General features: G+C 51.6%; 3 protein-coding genes and 1 non-coding gene across 5 annotated transcripts in view; 3 read left to right on the top strand and 1 right to left on the bottom strand.

Moving 5' to 3' along the window:
- The window catches only part of Lpcat3 (lysophosphatidylcholine acyltransferase 3), a 42,739-nt gene extending 39,137 nt beyond the window's left edge, over nucleotides 1–3,602 (top strand). Inside the window, exons 7-13 of the mRNA XM_028892275.2 lie at nucleotides 772–880; nucleotides 1,518–1,604; nucleotides 1,701–1,867; nucleotides 2,450–2,597; nucleotides 2,669–2,827; nucleotides 2,917–3,045; nucleotides 3,211–3,602. Of these exons, the coding sequence (XP_028748108.1) occupies nucleotides 772–880; nucleotides 1,518–1,604; nucleotides 1,701–1,867; nucleotides 2,450–2,597; nucleotides 2,669–2,827; nucleotides 2,917–3,033 (787 nt within the window). The 3' untranslated portion in view covers nucleotides 3,034–3,045; nucleotides 3,211–3,602. The remainder of the gene's footprint in view (nucleotides 1–771; nucleotides 881–1,517; nucleotides 1,605–1,700; nucleotides 1,868–2,449; nucleotides 2,598–2,668; nucleotides 2,828–2,916; nucleotides 3,046–3,210) is intronic.
- Nucleotides 3,603–3,790: 188 nt separating this feature from the next.
- On the bottom strand, nucleotides 3,791–12,224 carry Emg1 (EMG1 N1-specific pseudouridine methyltransferase). Of its 2 annotated transcripts, XM_028892278.2 has the most exons (6): nucleotides 11,940–12,224; nucleotides 5,205–5,306; nucleotides 4,967–5,108; nucleotides 4,577–4,635; nucleotides 4,355–4,504; nucleotides 3,791–4,070 (listed from the first exon to the last, which is right to left on the bottom strand). In XM_028892278.2, the coding sequence occupies exons 1-6, from the start codon at nucleotides 12,105–12,107 to the stop codon at nucleotides 3,957–3,959; spliced, it is 735 nt and encodes a 244-aa protein (XP_028748111.1). In that variant the 5' UTR covers nucleotides 12,108–12,224; the 3' UTR covers nucleotides 3,791–3,956. The 2 variants fall into 2 exon arrangements, with proteins under 2 accessions (XP_028748111.1, XP_028748112.1); XM_028892279.2 differs by lacking the exon at nucleotides 4,355–4,504 and having other exon boundaries at nucleotides 11,940–12,220.
- A 92-nt stretch (nucleotides 12,225–12,316) lies between these two features.
- On the top strand, nucleotides 12,317–17,161 carry Phb2 (prohibitin 2). Its single transcript, XM_028892277.2, has 10 exons — nucleotides 12,317–12,624; nucleotides 12,787–12,871; nucleotides 13,160–13,239; nucleotides 14,084–14,268; nucleotides 14,959–15,088; nucleotides 15,173–15,276; nucleotides 15,693–15,770; nucleotides 16,132–16,208; nucleotides 16,650–16,655; nucleotides 16,817–17,161. Exons 1-10 carry the CDS (start codon nucleotides 12,498–12,500, stop codon nucleotides 16,842–16,844), a joined length of 900 nt encoding a protein of 299 aa, XP_028748110.1. The 5' UTR covers nucleotides 12,317–12,497; the 3' UTR covers nucleotides 16,845–17,161.
- LOC114708837 lies at nucleotides 15,343–15,602 on the top strand. The gene has a single exon (XR_003736851.1). It is a non-coding gene; the product is annotated as a small nucleolar RNA U89 (small nucleolar RNA).
- Nucleotides 17,162–18,996: the final 1,835 nt, after the last annotated feature.

Here is an 18,996-nt window from a genome sequence, read left to right as displayed (position 1 = left end):
CTCCTGGTCAAGACCTCGGTGTGGGTATCCCGCCAGTTCATTCCCTTCGGAAGTGACTCTTAAAGGCCAGCCTTAGCACATTGGCCCCGTTGACACAGTGTCACGTGGGCCACGTCTACATGCTCCTCAGCTTAGACTGCCCCAGCCATTCTTGCTGAGCCTGAAGTACAAATGGAAGGACTCACTTTTATGCCTCTGGGTTTTGCCCACCAGTAGTGCTCGTCCCTTTAAAGCCTCCTCTCACGTAGGGAGACCCTGTTCCCGCGCCTCCCTCCCTAGTGCCCCCCCCCCACGGAGCTGAGGACTGAACCCAGGGCCTTGCGCTACCACTGAGCTAAATCCCCAACCCCGAGACCCTGTTGAATATACAAAAATGTATATACTTAACAAGAGATAATGCCAACGCCACTGGAGTTCCTTCAGGGAACTTGTCCCGAGTTTCAGCAGGAGTTGAAATCGCTAGTCCTGTACGTGGGGTCTTTTAGTCTTTCCACCGAGTGCGAAGCCTGGTGAGATGCTGAACTCAGCAGCGTGCTCTGAGGGTTAAACACCAGCCTCCTGCACACTGCTCCCTCCTCCCTCACCCCTGTAACCCAGGTTTGCAGATAGCCAAGCAGACAGAGCTGTCTTCCCTGGAAACAGCTCCGGGCACAGGGACCCTGGTGCCCCTGCCTGCAGTAGCCGCACCCTGACGCGCTCCTTTCCGTGACTGCAGGTCAGAGGGTGAAGGGCGAGGCTCTGCCGTCTGTGACCCCACTTGTTCCTTTCCAGCACCATACCTGCTCTCAAGCGCCTGAGTCTGGGCCTCGTCTACCTGGTGGGCTACACCCTGCTGAGCCCCCACATCACAGACGACTATCTTCTCTCTGAAGACTATGATGTGAGTGACTGCCAGCACACCGTGACCACTGCCTCACAGAAAGGGATAAGCAGAGACCCTATAGATGAGAGTAGGCCATGCCATCTAGAGATGCGTGTTGGATTTTGCTCTAGGACTATGAGAGTTGGTATCCGCGCCACCCAGGCCTTTGGCTGTGCGAACAAATCTTAGGTCCAGGCCAGCGCCATTTGCACAATAGTGCTCCCCCTAAAACAGCTCTTGTCTCGCTTTATGCCAGGCCACCTCTTGGAGTGCAGCAGCTGGTGGCTCTGCAGCCTACTTTCTTTTACCTGACAGACTTACAGACTTGTCGGGAGTCCATGCTCCAGGAGGGAGGGGAAAACTGGCTTTTTTCCAGTCCCCTGAAGAGCTCACAGCAGTTCCATATGCATTCTGGGTAGCTAGCTCTGAAAACTAACAGGGACTGTGGATATACAAGGTCCCCCTGTCCTGACCACGTAAGTGCCCAGGCTCTGCAGAGGAGGCGGTAGATGGATGGTTACAGAGAGGCAGTGCTGTATTGTCCTGGCACGTGAGGCGTCAGGAATTGACAGGAGTAAAGAAGCCAGCCCCAAGTTTGAAAATACCATTTAGGGGCCTGTGCCATCCCTAATGCTCATGTGCTCTCCTTCTCAAGCAACGCCCTTTCTGGTTCCGCTGCATGTACATGCTGGTCTGGGGCAAATTTGTGCTGTACAAATACGTCACCTGTTGGCTGGTCACAGTAAGTAGGAAAGATCAGTCATATTTAGACAAGCTTGGGGGGGGGGTGAGGCTGGGAGGGGGAAGTGGCCAGAACCCTGAGTGTCCCTCCCCTCAGGAAGGAGTGTGCATTTTGTCGGGGCTGGGCTTTAATGGCTTTGAAGAGAACGGGAAAGCAAAATGGGACGCCTGTGCCAACATGAAGGTGTGGCTCTTTGAAACAACTCCTCGATTCAATGGCACCATCGCCTCTTTCAACACCAACACCAATGCCTGGGTGGCCCGGTAAGCATTGAGGACTGGGCCCAGGCTCCTTCCTCCCTGGATGGGAGGGCAGGACGTTTCTGTCACTTCTGTCCATGTTTCCTACTTATCGGTCTGCAAAGCTTTTGTTACCACCAAGGCACCCCCACCCCCACCCCACACCACACACACACACACACACACACACACACACACACACACACATTCTGTAAAAGTGCCGGAAGCCTTGGCTGCGAATCCTGGCCAGCCACTGTTATGTCTTCCTTGTGGTGCTGTTCATAGTGTCCACTGACGGCCCCGTCACTGGCACCGGAGGCCTGGAGACCACCTACCCTTGTCTCATTGCGCCTCCAGTGTAGGCACTCAGTAGGTCCTCAGTTCCACCCGCTGAAGCAGGCTGGTCACATCCACCCATCTAAGCATGGAGTCTGTTGTGTCTGAACTGTGACAGCTTTCCTCCACCTCAAGCCGTCCTATGAGCACTGCTTCCTGTACCCTCAGTGGCCACAAGTGGGAGCCCGTCAGCACTCCACTCCTCAGGGCACCGCGCCCCGGAAGCAGGAGTCCAGTCTGAGGTTCATCCTTACCCACCCTCTTCTCTAGTTACATCTTCAAACGCCTCAAGTTTCTTGGAAATAAAGAACTCTCACAGGGTCTCTCCTTGCTGTTCTTGGCTCTCTGGCACGGCCTACACTCAGGATACCTGATTTGCTTCCAGATGGAATTCCTCATTGTTATTGTGGAAAAGAAGGTATGACTCAAGGGGGGTAGGAACCGGGCTGGGGCTGAGGACAAGGCTGATGATCTCTCCTCCTTCCCCAGGCCGCCAGCCTAATTCGGGAGAGCCCTACCCTGAGCAGCCTGGCTTCCGTCACTGTCCTGCAGCCCGTCTACTACTTGGTGCAACAGACCATCCACTGGCTCTTCATGGGCTACTCCATGACCGCCTTCTGTCTCTTCACCTGGGACAAATGGCTTAAGGTAGTGAGACCTGACGACAAGGCGGCCAGTCAGCAGAACCTCAGGCAGTAAGATAAGCACTCTCAACTGTCCGTGGTCTGTCTCCACAGGTGTACAGATCCATCTACTTCCTTGGACACACCTTCTTCTTGAGCCTACTATTCATACTGCCTTACGTTCACAAAGCAATGGTGCCAAGGAAAGAGAAGTTGAAAAAACGGGAATAGTGCATTTCCCTGGTAAGTAAACCACCCGCCGCTGACGGCGGGAGGTGTAGGTACGAGGCTGGAGACTCACGGATTGACACAGCCTGCCCACTAGGGAGCGCTCTGTGGGACACTACTTGCTAAGAAGGACCAGATGCTTTTCTGGCCAACCTTCTAACCACACACCTCGCCTTTCAGGTGGCCGAGAGCTGGACTGGTGCAGAAACTACTTGTCTCCCTTCTCACAGCACTCCTCACCCCAGCAGATGCCAGGAGCTGGAAGTCACAGGCCTCCCAGCTGGGCCTCTGCTACAGCCAAGTCTTCACCAGGCCAAAGGGGAAGCTCTTGTGGGAGGAGCAGAGGGGCTGCACCCCCTTTGGACTCCCCCATGCACGTTGCCTTATCTCTCCCTCTAGCCAGGAACCTGTTGTGTTTCTCCTCCTCTGCCAATCTACTACGATTGTACATGTGCCGATACCGCCGCCCCCCCATGGGGGGAGGGAAGGGTACAGGCCCTGCCTGCTCCATTTTTCTATCTCGGAACTATACCAGATAAAATCACTTCTGTTGTTCAGTTTTTTCACTGCTAGCATCCTGACTGCTTTCTTCCATACGTGTTCTCTGTGCTCGCTGAAGCTGAGGTCATCAGGGTGTCTTTGAGAACAGAATCTAGGAAATCAGGAACTCCTACCTTCAAAGTCCGGAACACCAGATACCAAGGGGGACAGTTTACACCACCACGCACTGCTGAGTTTAAGAGCCCTCAAAACAACCAGGTTTGCAAAAAAGAGAAAAGCACAGTCTTTATAGGAAAGCAAAACAAATTCAGTCTGGCTGCCCACTCTGCCGTCTTGGTACAGAAGATTATCTTCAACAGACACCTTAGGAGTCAACAGACATAATGTCAAGAGTCCTCCTGTCTGAGAACTAGGCTCCGCGGTTCTCAAATGACGCCCCACACTTCTTCAAAGGCTGTGGTAAGTTTGGCACAGGTGAGGGCAGCAGACAGTGGGTAGTTGCTGATGGACACCATCTTCTCTGTGTACTCCACACTGACCTGAGGAGAGAAGGAGCTGGTCAGGCAAGTCCTACCCTACAGCAGTGCCATTCAATGTCCGACTTCTACAGAGCTGGAGGCTTCGGCCTATCTGTCAGACATGCCAGAGCCCTCGAGAACACGTGCTGGGTCAAGAATGCAGCTGCGATGTGTTTTCTAGCTCTGTTCATACCCTCTACTTCCTGATTGGTGAGGACAAGGAGTTTTAATATGCTAACTGCTCATGGAATCCAGCACTGAGTTTCAGCTCCATGAAGAACCTAAGGACTGGGCCCAGACTGTACCTTGCCATGGGCAAAGGCCCCCACCACAAAAACAATTGGGTCACTCCTGGGCACCAGCTCTCGCACATCACTGACGTCTGCCATGGAAAAGGAAGTGCCAATTTTCATACAGCCAACTGGGAAGTGGTCAGACACTGGATTCTTAATTACCTAAGAGAAAAAGCAGAGTCAGCCCCAGAAGCAGCCAGCCCCAGAACCTACCAACAGGTTTCCCCAGCTCACCTTCAAAAGCTTCTGAGGGCCATCAGCTGCTCGGACACTGAGTTTGTGTAAAAGCTGAACTAGGAAGGAAAAGAACAAGAGTTCAGGAGTGGGAAGAAACCGCATTCTTCTGCCCAGTGATCTGTGCAGAACCCTCGGGGAAACTGGGCTGATGTCCTTTCCATCCATACTGTAGCCTAAGATGTCACAAACACTGTGACCAGCTCAAATGGCTTTATTCCCCCACAGTAACCTAAGAGAGCAGGGGAGCTGAATTTCCATGGATGTGGAAAACTACCAGGGGCCTATCCTGGCAGGAGCTCCCCACTGCTGAAGGACTGAGGATGTGACCCCCCCTTTCCTCTCCACTCTGCCAAGTGCATTCAGAACTTAGGTCTTAAGGCTTCTCACCCATGAGGCCACAAAAGCGGTCAAAGGTCCTAGGAATCCGCGTCTGGGGGTTCACTTCAATCAGTACATTCTTCTGTGTGTGTATATAAACCTGGAGCAAGCCAGCTCGGTTCAGGGGGCTGTCCATCAGCATCAGTAAGCTCTGAGAAAGGGAGACAGCAAGGCACAGTGAAGCCTAGAAAACAGCATGGGCTGCCTCTGTAGACAGCACAGAGGGTCATTAGCTCTCCCCAGTTACCTGGTGGGCGATGTCTGGTCTGACTTCCCCTGGGTCCCGTCCATTCTTCAACAACATGGACTTGTGCTTGTCACAGTTGAGTAGCTCGTAAGTTTTCCCGACCTGAAGAACAGAACACGGTGAGAGCAACAGGAAATCTGTTAGCTACCTGGTAGTTCTCAAAGGCTGCTCCCCGAACAAGTTCAAGCCCACTCAGACCTCGGCCAGAAAGCTTCTCAGGGGACTGCCATATGGCCACATTAGCTTTATCTGTTAGAGACAGATACACAGTCAGCTACCTTACAGCCAAAAAGGGGGGGCACAGGTCACACCACATTTGAGGGGTTTTGTTCATTTGTTTTGTTTTTTTCAAGACAGGGTTTCTCTGTGCAGTTTTGCTGCCTGTCCTGGATCTCACTGTTGAGTTTTTAAGGTCTGTGGCTATCAGGCAAAGTCACAGAAGTTCTAGAATCAGACAGGAATTCATGAACAAGACTCATTACGAAACAATATGTATGTGCTGAGGAAAATGCCAGCCTGGGATACAGCAGGACCCTGCCTCAGACCACTGAGAAAAAACAGGCGGACCGTAGCTCAGTGGCCGAGGGCTGAGCAGGGCCCTGACTTCATCCCCAGCACCACAAACTAGAAACAGGAAAAGTTGGAATAAAAATGGGGAGGCATGCCGCGCGGTGGTGGCGCATGCCTTAAATCCCAGCACTGGGGGGGGGGGGGCAGAGGCAGGTGGATCTCTGTGAGTTCGAGACCAACCTGGTCTACAGAGCGAGATCCAGGACAGGCTCCAAACTGCACAGAGAAACCCTGTCTTGGGGAAAAAAAATGGGGAGGGGCTGGAGGACTAGGATTAGAAATGAAATTGCCTTATAACCCAAGAATCCTCTCAGGCAAAGAGCCAAGAATTCTAGTGTCAGAGGAACGTGACACCTGAGAAATGTCCTGACAAGTTTATGCATCTCATAAAAGGGGCAAGTGAGGGCTGCTCAGGGCTGGGTTCTGAAGTAACTGTCATTTGCAATTTCAAATCTCAAGGGATATTAGGATGGTCAGTAAGACCAAGTCTAAATCTAGCTGGAGAGAGCTCAGCAGACAAGGGTACTTGCCACCAAGCCCAAAGATCTAAGTTCAACTCCTGTGACTCATGCGGTGAAAGGGGGGACCAATGAGTTGTCCTATGACCTCCACACATGCCCAAGTACATACGTATGTACGTACGTACGTACATACATACATACATACATACATACATACATACATACGCGTGCGCGCGCACGCGTACACACACCACATGCAAAAAGAAGTCTATAAACATGGCTTTGGAGATGGGTCAGCAGGTAAAGGCACCTGCTGCCAAGTCTGATGTGCGATCACTGCCTAGAACCCACGTGATAGGAGAGAGCCTACCCTCAGTTGTCAGTGAATGCACACACACACACACAGGGAAATCTTTTGGGAATCTTTGGGAAAAAAAACAACAAATACTGTTATGTACAAACACGGCTTTGAAAGGCTGTGTATCACTAGAACTTTATGTCTAGAGACAAAGTGACGATACATTTCAGAATCCTGGGGGATGTGAGTCTGGAGATGAACTGAGTAGTATGAGAGAGGACTCAGTGATTTCCATGTCAGGTGGGCTCCATCTCCGGGGATCTGAAAACCCTGGCCTCCAAGGGCACCCAAACACATGTGGTACACACACACATGCACAGTTACAAATAAATAGTTTCTATTTATTTAATTTTATGTACATGTGTGCCTACATGTATGTCTGTGTACCATGAGCATGCGGTGCCAGTGGAAGCTAATAGAAGGCGCTGAATCCCCTGGAACTGGAGTTAATATGTGACCCACCATGTGGGTACTGGGAATTGCACCTGGTCTTTCGGAAGAACCAGTGTTCTTAACTGCTGAGCCATTCATTTCTCCAGCCCCACATAAACCTTAAAAAACAAAACAAAACTGTCAGAGTAGGGGCCGAAGAGGTGGCTTGGTGATAAGAGCACTGCACTTGCTCTTGCCGAGGACCGAGTTCAGTCCCCAGCACCCACACGGTGGTTCATAGTCTCCTGTATCTCCTGTAACTCCTGCTCCAGGAGATCTGGCTGACTGACCTGCTCAGGCACCTACCTGAACACGTAGTACACATAAGCTCACGCAGGCATACACATGAATAGAAACAAATCTTCAAGAACTAAGTCCTTAGGACACCCTTACTCGTAGAAGAGAACGGTCCAATTTCAATCCGTTAGGATGATAAAACTGGAGGTTTTGTTTTACATGTGTGAGTATTTGGCCTGCATATATCCAGATGTACCATGTGCATGCCTGGTATCTGTAGAGGTCAAAGATCCCTTGGCACTGGAGTTAGATGTTGGTGAGCTGTCAAGCAGGTGCTGGGAACTGAACTTAGATCCTCTGTAAGAACAAGTGCTCAACCACTGAGCCATCTCTCCAGGCCCAGGTTTTCTTTTAATGAACCACAAAAGGAAAAACCAAAGTGTTTGACTTACAGTCAGTTGTGATGATGGTCTAGGAAACATGAGTATGCACTGGTCTGAAAACCACAAACTAGAGGGATCAGGATGAAAACCATTGCTAACATTAGATACAGGAGGAATTTTGAAGTCTTACAGTCTGTGCTCATAGAAACACAGTAAACAATCACATGACTCTACAAGCTATGATGAACAGAAATGATTTGTTAGTAGGTCAACAGGAAGTATATAGGAGGCAGTCCACCTCTCTAAACTGTGTGTGTGTGTGTGTGTGTAGGATACATAGACATGTGAAGGACAGAGGTTGATGCCTGGTGTCTTCCTCCATCCTTCTTTTCTGAGACAGCGTTCCTTATTGAACCTCAGCTCACTAATTCAGCTAGGCTGGCAGGCCATCAAGCCTTAAGGCTTCACTTGTCTGTCCAATGCTAGGATCACAAACTGAGTTGGGTCTTTTTCTTCCTTTTTTTTTTTTTTTTGAGACAGGGCCTCTCTATGTAGCCTTGGCTGGCCTAGAACTTGCTTTGTAGGCCAGGCTGTCCTCAAACTCAAAGATCTGCCTCCCTGTCTGTCTCAAAGTGCTGGGACTAAAGACGAGCAGAGCAAGCCCAGCATGGACTGGGCTTTCTACGTAGGTGCGGGGTTAGAACTCAGGTTCCTGTGTTTGCATGGTAAGCAGTCCACTAACTAAGCCACCTGCCCAGCCTGCGATGTAGCAGTTCCTTGGTCTAACCACTAGTAAGAACATCACAAATGGGATGTGGGAGCTCACACCTGTAATCCCAGCATTCAGGAGGTCACCAGATGCCAGGCCAGCATGAGGTAGAGGGTGAGACCCTGTCTCAACAAGCAACAACAATAACAATCAATAATTAGCTGGGCATGGTAGCCTGTGCCTACAATTCCAGCGTCAGGAACCTAAGGCAAAGGAAGAAGGATGGCCAGTTCTAGACCGGTCTAGAGTATATTGTTAAGACCCTGTCTCAAGCCGAGCAGTGGTGGCGCATGCCTTTAATCCCAGCACTCGGGAGCCAGAACTGTGAGTTCGAGGCCAGCCCGGGCTACAGAGTGAGTTCCAGGAAAGGCGCCAAAGCTACACAGAGAAACCCTGTCTCAAAAAACCAAAGGAAAAAAACAAACAAAAAAAGACCCTGTCTCAAAACAACAATGAACTAAGTAGCAGGGATACAAAGACCACCATAAGGAGAATGTGCAGTTAATAACATTCAGTGGCCTTAAGATATAAGAGAACCCAATGCTTTCAAAGAACTTAAAGGAGGGCTGGAGAGACGGCTCAGCAGTTAGAAGCACTGGGTCTTCCAGAGGACCCGGCTCATTCCCAGATCCCACATTATGGCTCCTAACTGTCTGTAATTCCAATTCCAGGGGACCTAACAACTTCTAGGCTCTCCAGGTATCAGGCATGCACATGATACACAGACACACATGCAGGCAAACACCCACACACATAAAAGAGTTTTGTTTTTAAGACAGGGTTTCTCTGTGTAGCTTTAGAGCCCTTCCTAGAACTCACTCTGTAGCTCAGGCTGGTCTTGAACTCACAGAGATCCTCCTGCCTCTGCTTCCTATGTGCTGGGACTAAAGGCATGTGCTACCACCCACCACCGCCCAATAAAATAGTTTGGTTTTTTTTTTTTTTTTTTTTTTTTTTTTGGTTTTTCGAGACAGGGTTTCTCTGTGTAGCTTTGCACCTTTCCTGGAACTCACTTGGTAGTCCAGGCTGGCCTCGAACCCACAGAGATCCACCTGGCTCTGCCTCCCGAGTGCTGGGATTAAAGACGTGCGCCACCACAGCCCAGCTCCAATAAAATAGTTTTTAAAAGAACTTAAAGGAATGCCTTTAATCCCAGCACTTGGGAGGCAGAGGCAGGCAGGCAGATCTCTATGAGTTCGAGGCCAGCCTGGTTCCAGGACAGGCTCCAAAGCTACAGAGAAACCCTATCTTGAAGAAGAAAAACAAGACAAACAAACAAACAAAAAACTTAAAGGAGGCTAGAGTGTAAGAATACATGGAAAGAGTGGCCAAAACAACAGGGGTGGGCTGGGAAAAAGACAACAGCCCGATGAGGCAGGCTGTCATCCCAACCACTCAGGAGTCCGAAACAGGAGGGCCACACATTCAAGGTCAACCAGAGCTACAGAGTCAAGACTAAACTTGGCAACAAAGTGAGTCCCTATACATCAAAATTAAAATGAAGAGGCTGGGGATAGAGTTCAGTGATAGGACACCTGTTTCGTATAGCCAAAGCCCTGAGTTCAACCCCCAGTACTGAAGGGGAGAAAAAAGAAAAAGATAATACAGGCTGATGAAAATCTCAGCCACCTTTGAAATATCACTGGTGATAACCTGGCCTGAAATTCTTGTAGAATATACTCTACGGATATTTTTAATACATATTTTTGTTGGCTTTTTTGAAACAGGGTCTCTACATAGCCCTGGCTGTCTTGGAACTCACTATGCAGACCTAGCTGGCCTTGAACTAAGAGATCTATCTACCTCTGCCTCCCAAGTGCTGGGATTAAAGGCATGTACCACCATGCCCAGCTATATATGTTTTTTTTAATTTTGTGTTTGGGTGTTTTGCCTGTATGTATGTATGCACATCACATGGGTACAGTGCCTTCAGAGGCCAAAAGGTCATCAGATCCCCTGGACCTGGAGTTACAACTGGGAGCCACAATGTGGGTGCTGGGAACCAAACCTAGGTGCTCTGTAAGAGTACGTGCTCTTAACCACTGAGCCACCTCTCCAGCCTTGCTCTACAAATTTTAATTGGCCATACCCATTTTGACTAATCAGTAAGTAACCTGAAGTAATTTATTTCAAGTAACAGACATCCTAAACAAATAGTAACTCCTTTACTCCTTCTAACCATTACAATTAAGTGAACTCGGGGTTTGGGATTTAGCTCAGTGGTAGAGCCCTGGGTTCAGTCCTCAGCTCGGGGCAAGGAGCAATTAAGTGAACTCATTTGCCTACCTATGTCACAAAACTGGTATACAGAAGGACTAGAACCCAGGCAGTCGGGTGTATCTACATTCTCAAATACGGAAGGTTTTGCAAATTACCATTATTATGGGATTGCTAGCTTGATAATGTCAAAATTAACACTAACAGGCAGCCGAGTGTAGTGGTGCATGCCTTTAATACCAGCACTCATAAGGCAGAGGCAGGCGGATCTCTGTGAGTTCCAGGCCAGCCAGAGCCACACAGTGAGACCCTGTCTATAATAATAATAATAACTGGCTGCTCTTGCAGAGGACGCAGGTTCAATTCCCAGCACCCACATGGCAGCTCACAACTGCCTGTAACGCCAGTTCCAGGGATCTGGCATCCACGCACAGACATACATGCAGGCAAAACACCAACACACATAAGTAAATAAATAAATCTTTAAAAAATGATGGTGATGATGATAGGCAGTCACTCTGGCAGTCACTATAGTTAGGCTGGAAATATCGATTACTGAAGAAAGTAAAATATCTGATTAATCGACCATTTAATGAAAAACAAAGGGAGGAAAAACAGGTTTTCAGCCCAGTATGGTGGCACACGCCTTTAATCCCAGCACTCGGGAGGCAGAGGCAAGTGGATCTCTGTGCGTTCAAGGCCAACCTGGTCTACAAAGTGAGTTCCATGACAGGCTCCAAAGCTACAGAGAAATCCCGTCTCGAAAAACAAACAAAAAAGTAAAACAAATCGTTAAAGGGTGTTTGTGTGTGTGTGTTTGTGTGTGTGTGAAAACTGCACAAAGTGTTAAGGCAGGCACTGCTCATTTTATTACTCAGAGAAATGAAGATAGGTTAAAAAAATAAAAGACGAAGGCTTATTAAATAATTGATCCAGACACTTCAAGATAAGCAGAAATACAGGAGAGCTGATAGTAGGAACCCTTTTAACAAAACAAAATATCAAATCCTTAGCAATAAAAGGATGGGGAAGTCATGGGTCTTTGGGATGTGGGAGACATCAATAGATAATGCTTCCCCTCGCTTTACATTTTACATCAAAAACTCCTTGATAAATCAACTAAAAGCAAGGGTGCGAGGGCTGAAGAGCACAATAAAATATTGCCAACCCGGGCTTTCAACACGCCGCAAAACTAGGTCATCCTCCAAAAGCAAATTCCACTGCTCAGTTTTTTCCACCCATTCTGTGTCCCCGGTCCCCACGGAATCTGACCGAGCAATTTACTACTTCCACACTCTTCCAAACTACCTTGACTGTCTCCAGACTGGCCCCTTCCAGCACCACAATGAGCCTACGGCCTCCGCTCTTGCTTCCTGCACCAAGCCGGGGCCTCTTAGGCGGCGCGTTATCCCAGTCCTCTTCCTGCCCTGCAAAACGCCGTTCACGAGGTTGCAAGCCACCACTGGGCGCAGCCATCTTGCCAGCAGACCGGAAGTTGCGCTGACGTCCTCAAAGTTACAACTTCGCGTTCGTCCTCACTGCCAACTTCCTCCTAGCTGCCATTTTGAAAGCGGGCGCTTGGAAATGGCGACACCTGTCGTCCCGAACTACCGAAGCCTCCCTGGGAGGGCAGGCCCCCGGAGGAGGCGGGACTTCCGGGTGCGCTTTTACCGTGCGCGGGGTTCGGGTCGGCCTGAGCAAAGGGGGCGGGTTCGGCAGGGAGCGCACTTCCGGTGCCCTTTCTGCCGCGAGTCCCACGGCCCCCGATCCTCGTGTGCAGGGCGAGGTCCGTAAACTGGAGTGGGGTAGAAGCTGGCGGGCACCCCCTCCTGACCGCCGGTGCCGCCGCCTTCAGGAGGATCAGACATGGCCCAGAACTTAAAGGACCTAGCGGGACGCCTGCCCGCCGGGCCTCGGGGCATGGGCACGGCGCTGAAGCTGCTGCTGGGGGCCGGGGCCGTGGCCTATGGCGTCCGCGAATCCGTGTTCACCGGTGAGCAGCCTCCCTGCGCTGGCCGGCCCCCAGCCCCTCTGGCCTGCCTCCCCAAGGTGTCCGCGCCCTCCTGGCCCCCTCATCCCCGTCCCACCTGCACCGACCCGTACTTTGATCAGCGGCTTGCTGATTGATTCCCGCCCCCCACACCTCTCTCCACAGTGGAAGGTGGTCATAGAGCCATCTTCTTTAACCGGATCGGCGGCGTGCAGCAGGACACCATCCTGGCCGAAGGACTCCACTTCAGGTAATGGCGGGTAGAGCGAACGGGCCCTGACCCTTCACCCTTGACGGCTGTAGCCAGACTTACAACAGGATTCGGTGCTGCTTTCTCCCTTCCTCACCCCCGCTCCTTGGACACTAGGTGCTCCGAAACTCCAGCAGTGCATACAGGGCTGTTCTCCAAAGGGAAAAGAGAGTCTCCTTGTCTGTGGTCATGGGGAGGAGCAGGCCCAAAGACGAGTGGTGAGGGGAAACTGGTCAAAATGAGGGAAACGGCAGCTCCCAATTCCTGTCCCTGACCTCTCCTCTCCAGGATCCCCTGGTTCCAGTACCCCATCATCTATGACATTCGGGCCAGACCCCGAAAAATCTCCTCCCCCACAGGTTCCAAAGGTAAGTATGGGCGACTGGGAGCCGCGTGGCCTGTGGGGACACAAGTACACACAAAGTGAGCCTGGCGAGGCCACCAGAAATGGCAGCGCTTCTGAGACCTTGGTGTCTGCATCTTCCAAAGAGCATGCCTCGTGGCTTGAGACAGTGCGTTCCAGCACTGGGTGTGCGTGCACGTTTGAACGTTACTTTGTGCCCAGCAAAAACTGAGTCAGAGAGCTGCCTTTCTTTCTGATCTCGCTCGCTCCCCAGATCCAAGCCTTTTTAAGGCCCTTTACTGCTGGCTTGTTGGTTACATCTGCAGTGCACCTTGCTCTGGAGAAACTGTCCCCACTCCTCACTAGCCGTTTCCTTGTAGAGCATTCTTAGAAGCCCTGCCTTTGAGATTCCCCCGGCCCCCGCCTCATTCACATGTACACACAGAGGCAAGTAGCCCACAGTAATGTGCTTCTTTGTGCTGTTTTTTGGTGTGTGTTGTTTATTCATTCACTAAGCCATAGGCCTTGGAAATAAAAAAAAAAAAAAAAAATTCTGGTTCTCGAGTCCTTAGAGTCTAGGGGGAGACCCATGGTTGTGGTGGTGCCCAAACTGGAGGTTGCACCAAGTCCACTAGCAAAAAAATAGGAGTCAGCGGTACCAGTTGAAGGCCTGTAGAGAAGACTTCACAGTAAACGAGGATCTGTTTCCCGTTATCACCTCTGCCTTGTTGACATACTGTCTCTTCTCCCCAGAGGAGTGCTAGGTTGCACAGCAGTGCTAGGCATGGTGGGAACCACTCCTGGGAGAAAGTGCTTGGAGAAGGGGAATTCGGTTGGCCTTAACCGGTCACTGCTGGCTTCTCCCTCAGACCTGCAGATGGTGAACATTTCCCTGCGGGTACTGTCTCGACCCAATGCCCAGGAGCTCCCCAGCATGTACCAGCGCTTAGGGCTAGACTATGAGGAGCGAGTCCTGCCGTCCATTGTCAACGAGGTGCTCAAGAGCGTGGTGGCCAAGTTCAACGCCTCGCAGCTGATCACCCAGCGGGCTCAGGTCTGATTCCTATCACTGTCTGCATCACAGCGTGTCTCCCCTTGGTCCAGGGTCCTACAAAAGGGCATTTTGTAGAAAGAGAAGGAGCTGGTAGGTCAGTTGGCGAGGGCTTGCCTAGCACACACATGTCCTGCATTTAATCCTAAGCATTATTTAAACCAGGTGTGGCACGTGCTTGTAGTCCCAGCACTCCAGAGGTAGCGGCAAGAGGATCCGACGTTTAGGGTTAACCTTGGCTGCATAGCCGGTTTGACGTGGGAAAGCTGTACTGATTGTCACTCTGGGAAATGAGGAGAAACAACTGCAGAACCCGATACCAGTCAGTGTTAAGGAGGAGGCGTAGAAAACAATACGATACGGTCTTACCCACACCTCTAAAGCAGTTCTTTCCTGGCTTGGCAGGAAGCTAAGCAGATATATGTTGCATGGGAAAACGGGAAGGTTGGGGTTGGTGTGACGTGGGGTCAGTGACGTGGGGCGGTCATGCCACCCTTCTGGTGCTGCCTCGTCTGTCACATGGAGACACTGAGCCAGGTTTTTTCTAGCGAATGTCTGAGGACTTGTGTGGTGGGTTAGCTTCCCGCACTCGGGAGCTCTGGTGTTCGGATGGTCACAGCAATACTGCCTTACCTCCAGTTCTCTGACCCCCTGAAGCCTCCCCTCCCCTCCCCTCTCCACTCTGGCCCGCAGGTGTCCCTGTTGATCCGGAGAGAGCTGACGGAGCGTGCCAAGGACTTCAGCCTCATTCTGGACGATGTGGCTATCACCGAACTGAGCTTTAGCCGCGAGTACACAGCTGCTGTAGAAGCCAAACAAGTGGGTGAGTCCCCGGGGGAGTGATCAGTGGACTTCTGGGCTGGGAGAAGGGGGGGCTGCACGTGCTTGAATTCTTACCGCCCCACAGCCCAGCAAGAAGCCCAGCGGGCCCAGTTTTTGGTGGAAAAGGCCAAGCAGGAACAACGGCAGAAGATCGTGCAGGCCGAGGGGGAGGCCGAGGCTGCCAAGATGATATCCTTCTGTTGCAGAGAGCTTGGCCGGCCCCTGGGACGCCCCGTTTCTACCCTCCCTCGTGGGCCGACTGATGAGACTAAGGCGAATGCGACTCTGCCTACTGACCCTTGGCTTCTAGGGGTGGGGAGGGGTGACTGTGGTGAGATCTGAAATCTTGGTGGGGGTACCTGAGGCCTGACTCCCCGCTGTAAGGCCGGATCAAGAGCACCGCTGGCCTTGCCTTCACATCTGCTGCCACCAGTTCTTGGCAGCATCCTACAGGCAGGCCCACAGTGGGTAGCCAAAGTGTGAGTAGCCATGTGAGCGCAACCTTGAATCTGACAGCCCCGAGGACTCTGAGGAGGCGGGGGAGATGGGTGCTGCGGCAGACATCATAGCCTGGCCTAGATGAACCCTTAACCCTGTCTGCTTACCTTGGAGAAGCACTGAGCAAAAATCCCGGCTATATCAAGCTCCGAAAGATCCGGGCCGCCCAGAACATCTCTAAGACGGTGAGAGGAAGAAAGGCCTCACTCTCTCTCCCAGGGCTGCCCATTGAGATGGAACGTATTCAGTTACACACACACACACACACACACACACACACAGTCACACAATAGGATTACAACCTGACCTGAGTCTCTACTTAAACAACTTCCTTGGGCACCCTTCCTCCCCCAGAGTGACTCCCCCCGCTTTGTGTCTCTGGCTGTTACAGAAGTGTAACCAAGGCTTCTCACTGCTTGGATCTCTGTACTAGAGCAGGGGCCTCTTGTTCATTACTGTGTCTTCCACTGGGTGGGCCACTGAGTCACAGGGATGAGACTTGAGGCCTCCCTCTCCTAACACAGACATCCATTCCCTGTCCTGTAGATCGCCACCTCACAGAACCGCATCTATCTGACAGCCGACAACCTCGTGCTGAATCTCCAGGATGAAAGCTTTACTCGGTAAGAGATGCCACTGTGCAGAGAACAGAGCATCTACATTTGCTACTCGGGCTCTGGAATCCATTACAATAGTCATGGGGCCCTTGACAGTTTCTCTGAGAACACCAGAGTCAGAAAAGTGGGTGTGTCTGACTGGTTGGCAGTTCCTGTTAGATGCTCTAAGATTGACTTTATGAAAGAAAATATGATTTCTTGTGTAAAAGGCACTTTATAAATATTTAAGTGAAAAGTGATAAGTGACGGTGTCTGTGTTCTTGCTTGAGAACCTGGATGCTGCTTCCCTGGTAATGTAAATGTCAGGACCACAGAAATAGTGACCAAAAGAGCAGTCGTCATGGGGGCTGGGAGAGAAGGGTCTAGAGCAGCTGGAGCCTGAAGCTGACTAATCATATTTATCTCTCCTTTCTGTTTTCTGTTGACTCCATGCCGTGCTGGCTGCAGGGGAAGGTAAGTGATTGCATCCTTGCTGCGGGGTCCTGGGGGGCCACCTGCTCCCTGGACCTGTCTCTATACCTCACCTCCCCACAGTCAGGCCTTCATTTGGGAACAGGAGATAGTTTGCACATTTACGTCCCCCATAATATGAACGTTTCCCCTTTGTTCTACAGTGACAGCCTCATTAAGGCCAAGAAATGAGTTGTGGGCACCAGGAACTCCGCCAGCAGAAGAGTGGATGCATTTCTCATCCAGTTTTGAGGAGCCGGCTAGGGAGGTCAAGCACAGCCCACCCTGACCCAAGCATCATGTGATGGATTTCTCTGTACTCGTCCTCTTGGATTAAGGAAGACTGAAGACCAACCCTTTCAGAGGACTTTCTTCCTCCTTGTATTGGCCTGAGGGAGGGGGGAGACAGTGTGATTTCTCAGTGACTTCCTACAGTGTTGTCCCTTCCCCAGAGTGGGGGAGATAACCAACATCCCAGAAGTTCTCAATAAAATTTTTATTAAACCGAAGCCAGCCAAGGTTTTGCATCTGAGTGGGTTAGACAGGCTGCACTCTGGGTCTCTGCCAGCAGATGGCACACGCAGTCTGGCCTGTAGAGTTCCGGCTCCGCTCTGCTAGGTCCTCAGAGCCTACTGGCTCCAAAACAGACCGTGAACGGGGAGCAGGAGACCTCAGCCAAAGGCCCGACGGCACCCTTCAGGGCACCCTTCGTGTCTCTCAAATGGACCAGCTGGTTTAAGAACCTCTTTTTTAATGCTGCAGCAGCTGTGGCGTTGCTGAGCCAAACTAAAAATTTGATGACCCCAACGGGAGCTGCTTCCTTGGTTACCAGCTTCTGCGCAGCTATGGGGAGATCATGTGTGTTCCTCCTGAGGGCCTCAGTGTTCCAAAGCCCAGGGGACTAGGGCCCTGTTCCTCGGTTACCAGGTACCATGAGCTATTTGCACATAGGGTTCTCCCCACGGAGGTGGATTTCCCACCCCCACAGCCCTGGAGCCCAACTGAACAAGGACCTAGTTTTTTCCACTTATTACCTCATTCTGAAGACTACCTCTCGAGCACTGGAAAGTTAAGCCATTGCTCATACGTGTAGCTCACCTTTGCTATCTTTTCCTTCCGGGTAGATAAATATGTGAAACCATAAAAAAAATTCAATAGGATTAGGGGTGAACCTCAAGTGGACTAGAGGGTGCCGCAAAGCTTCGGCTCCCTGGGCTCTCAAAGGAAGCGGATGGGTCTCTCCTGAGGTCTAGGAAGAGACCGGCCAATGAGCCTGAATCATATCCCTTGTTTCCCACCGACACCCGTGTTCCCAGGGCGGAAGGACAATGAAAGTGACTGCGGACCCAGTGTGTCTCCAAACCCTGCTGCTGCTCTGGAGGCAGCCATTTTGTCTCTTTCCCATTGTTCTCCTTTGCCAAGTGACTCACACATCCACACCCCATCCAGAAGGTTAAAGGTCAGCTTGTTGGTCTGGTGCCCTCCATGGTCTTCAAGGCTCCGAGAAGGTCACTGCTGAGGGAACCGACCCGGGGGCCATCTTTACCAGACAGTGTTAGGAACCTCATAACTTCAATCACCCAACACTGCGCTGGAAGATGGACCCAGAGCCGGCCTGCAGAAAACCAGACCACAGCTGATCGACGGCTGGAGCGAAGCCGCTGCTGGCCGGCTGGCTTGGGGCCTCTTGAGTGCGCAGACAATCCCAAGGCCAAAGTCGGCTTCAGGTAGGTCCTGGATCTACCAGATGACAAATCACACTGGGTTGGAGGAGGGGCTGGGGCCATTGTGTTCCTCCAGTGGGCGAACGGCCAAGGGAGAACCGTTTCTGCAGCCCCCTTAGCTCAGGAGAAGGGGCTCTCAGGGTATGTGTGGGAGCAAGGCCTCTGCTACCGGATCGGGGCCGGGGGCCTGAAGCAATGGACGCCGCTGACACGGGACAGGGGCCTCCATCATTACCCGGCAGTATTAGAGACTCCCAACCAGCACCCAAACACTGCTGGGTAAGACGAGGGCCCCTACCCAACCGGTCCATCTCCAAGATCCGTCCTGGCTAAGCCCGGGCACCCTGTGGAGAAGCCACAGGGCTCTGGCTCCCATCCCCCACCTCCGCGTCACTTGGGACACTTCCGGGTGAGCCTTGCTGCTCAAACCAGGCGTACCCTGAGTTGCCCATCACCCAAGCCAAAACCAGCTTCAGCAGCCCCCCTTAGCCCCCCGCTGTCCGCCTGGGGGCCAGTCCCCTGCCTCTCCACCGTCCGCCCCTGTCCCCCAGCACACACCAATTCACTGCGCTCTGCAGTTGCTAGCGCGGCCCCAGGACCCCGGGATCGGTGGCCTTTTA

Source organism: Peromyscus leucopus, chromosome 3, assembly GCF_004664715.2.
Source record: "Peromyscus leucopus breed LL Stock chromosome 3, UCI_PerLeu_2.1, whole genome shotgun sequence".
Taxonomy (NCBI): Eukaryota; Metazoa; Chordata; class Mammalia; order Rodentia; family Cricetidae; genus Peromyscus; species Peromyscus leucopus.
This window is presented reverse-complemented; position numbering and strand designations above follow the sequence as displayed.

Bases quoted from the DNA above. Each gene is read 5' to 3' on its own strand.
- Emg1 (XM_028892278.2), bottom strand. From the start codon at position 12,107: ATGGCTGCGCCCAGTGGTGGCTTGCAACCTCGTGAACGGCGTTTTGCA. The intron at 5,307-11,939 runs GTAGTTTGGAAG...TCTGTTCTTCAG, and splicing joins CCAGTCTGGAGACAGTCAAG to GTCGGGAAAACTTACGAGCT. The intron at 5,109-5,204 runs GTAACTGGGGAG...TCCCTTTCTCAG, and splicing joins GACCAGACATCGCCCACCAG to AGCTTACTGATGCTGATGGA.
- Phb2 (XM_028892277.2), top strand. From the start codon at position 12,498: ATGGCCCAGAACTTAAAGGACCTAGCGGGACGCCTGCCCGCCGGGCCT. The intron at 12,872-13,159 runs GTAATGGCGGGT...TCTCCTCTCCAG, and splicing joins GCCGAAGGACTCCACTTCAG to GATCCCCTGGTTCCAGTACC. The intron at 15,771-16,131 runs GTGAGAGGAAGA...CCTGTCCTGTAG, and splicing joins CCCAGAACATCTCTAAGACG to ATCGCCACCTCACAGAACCG.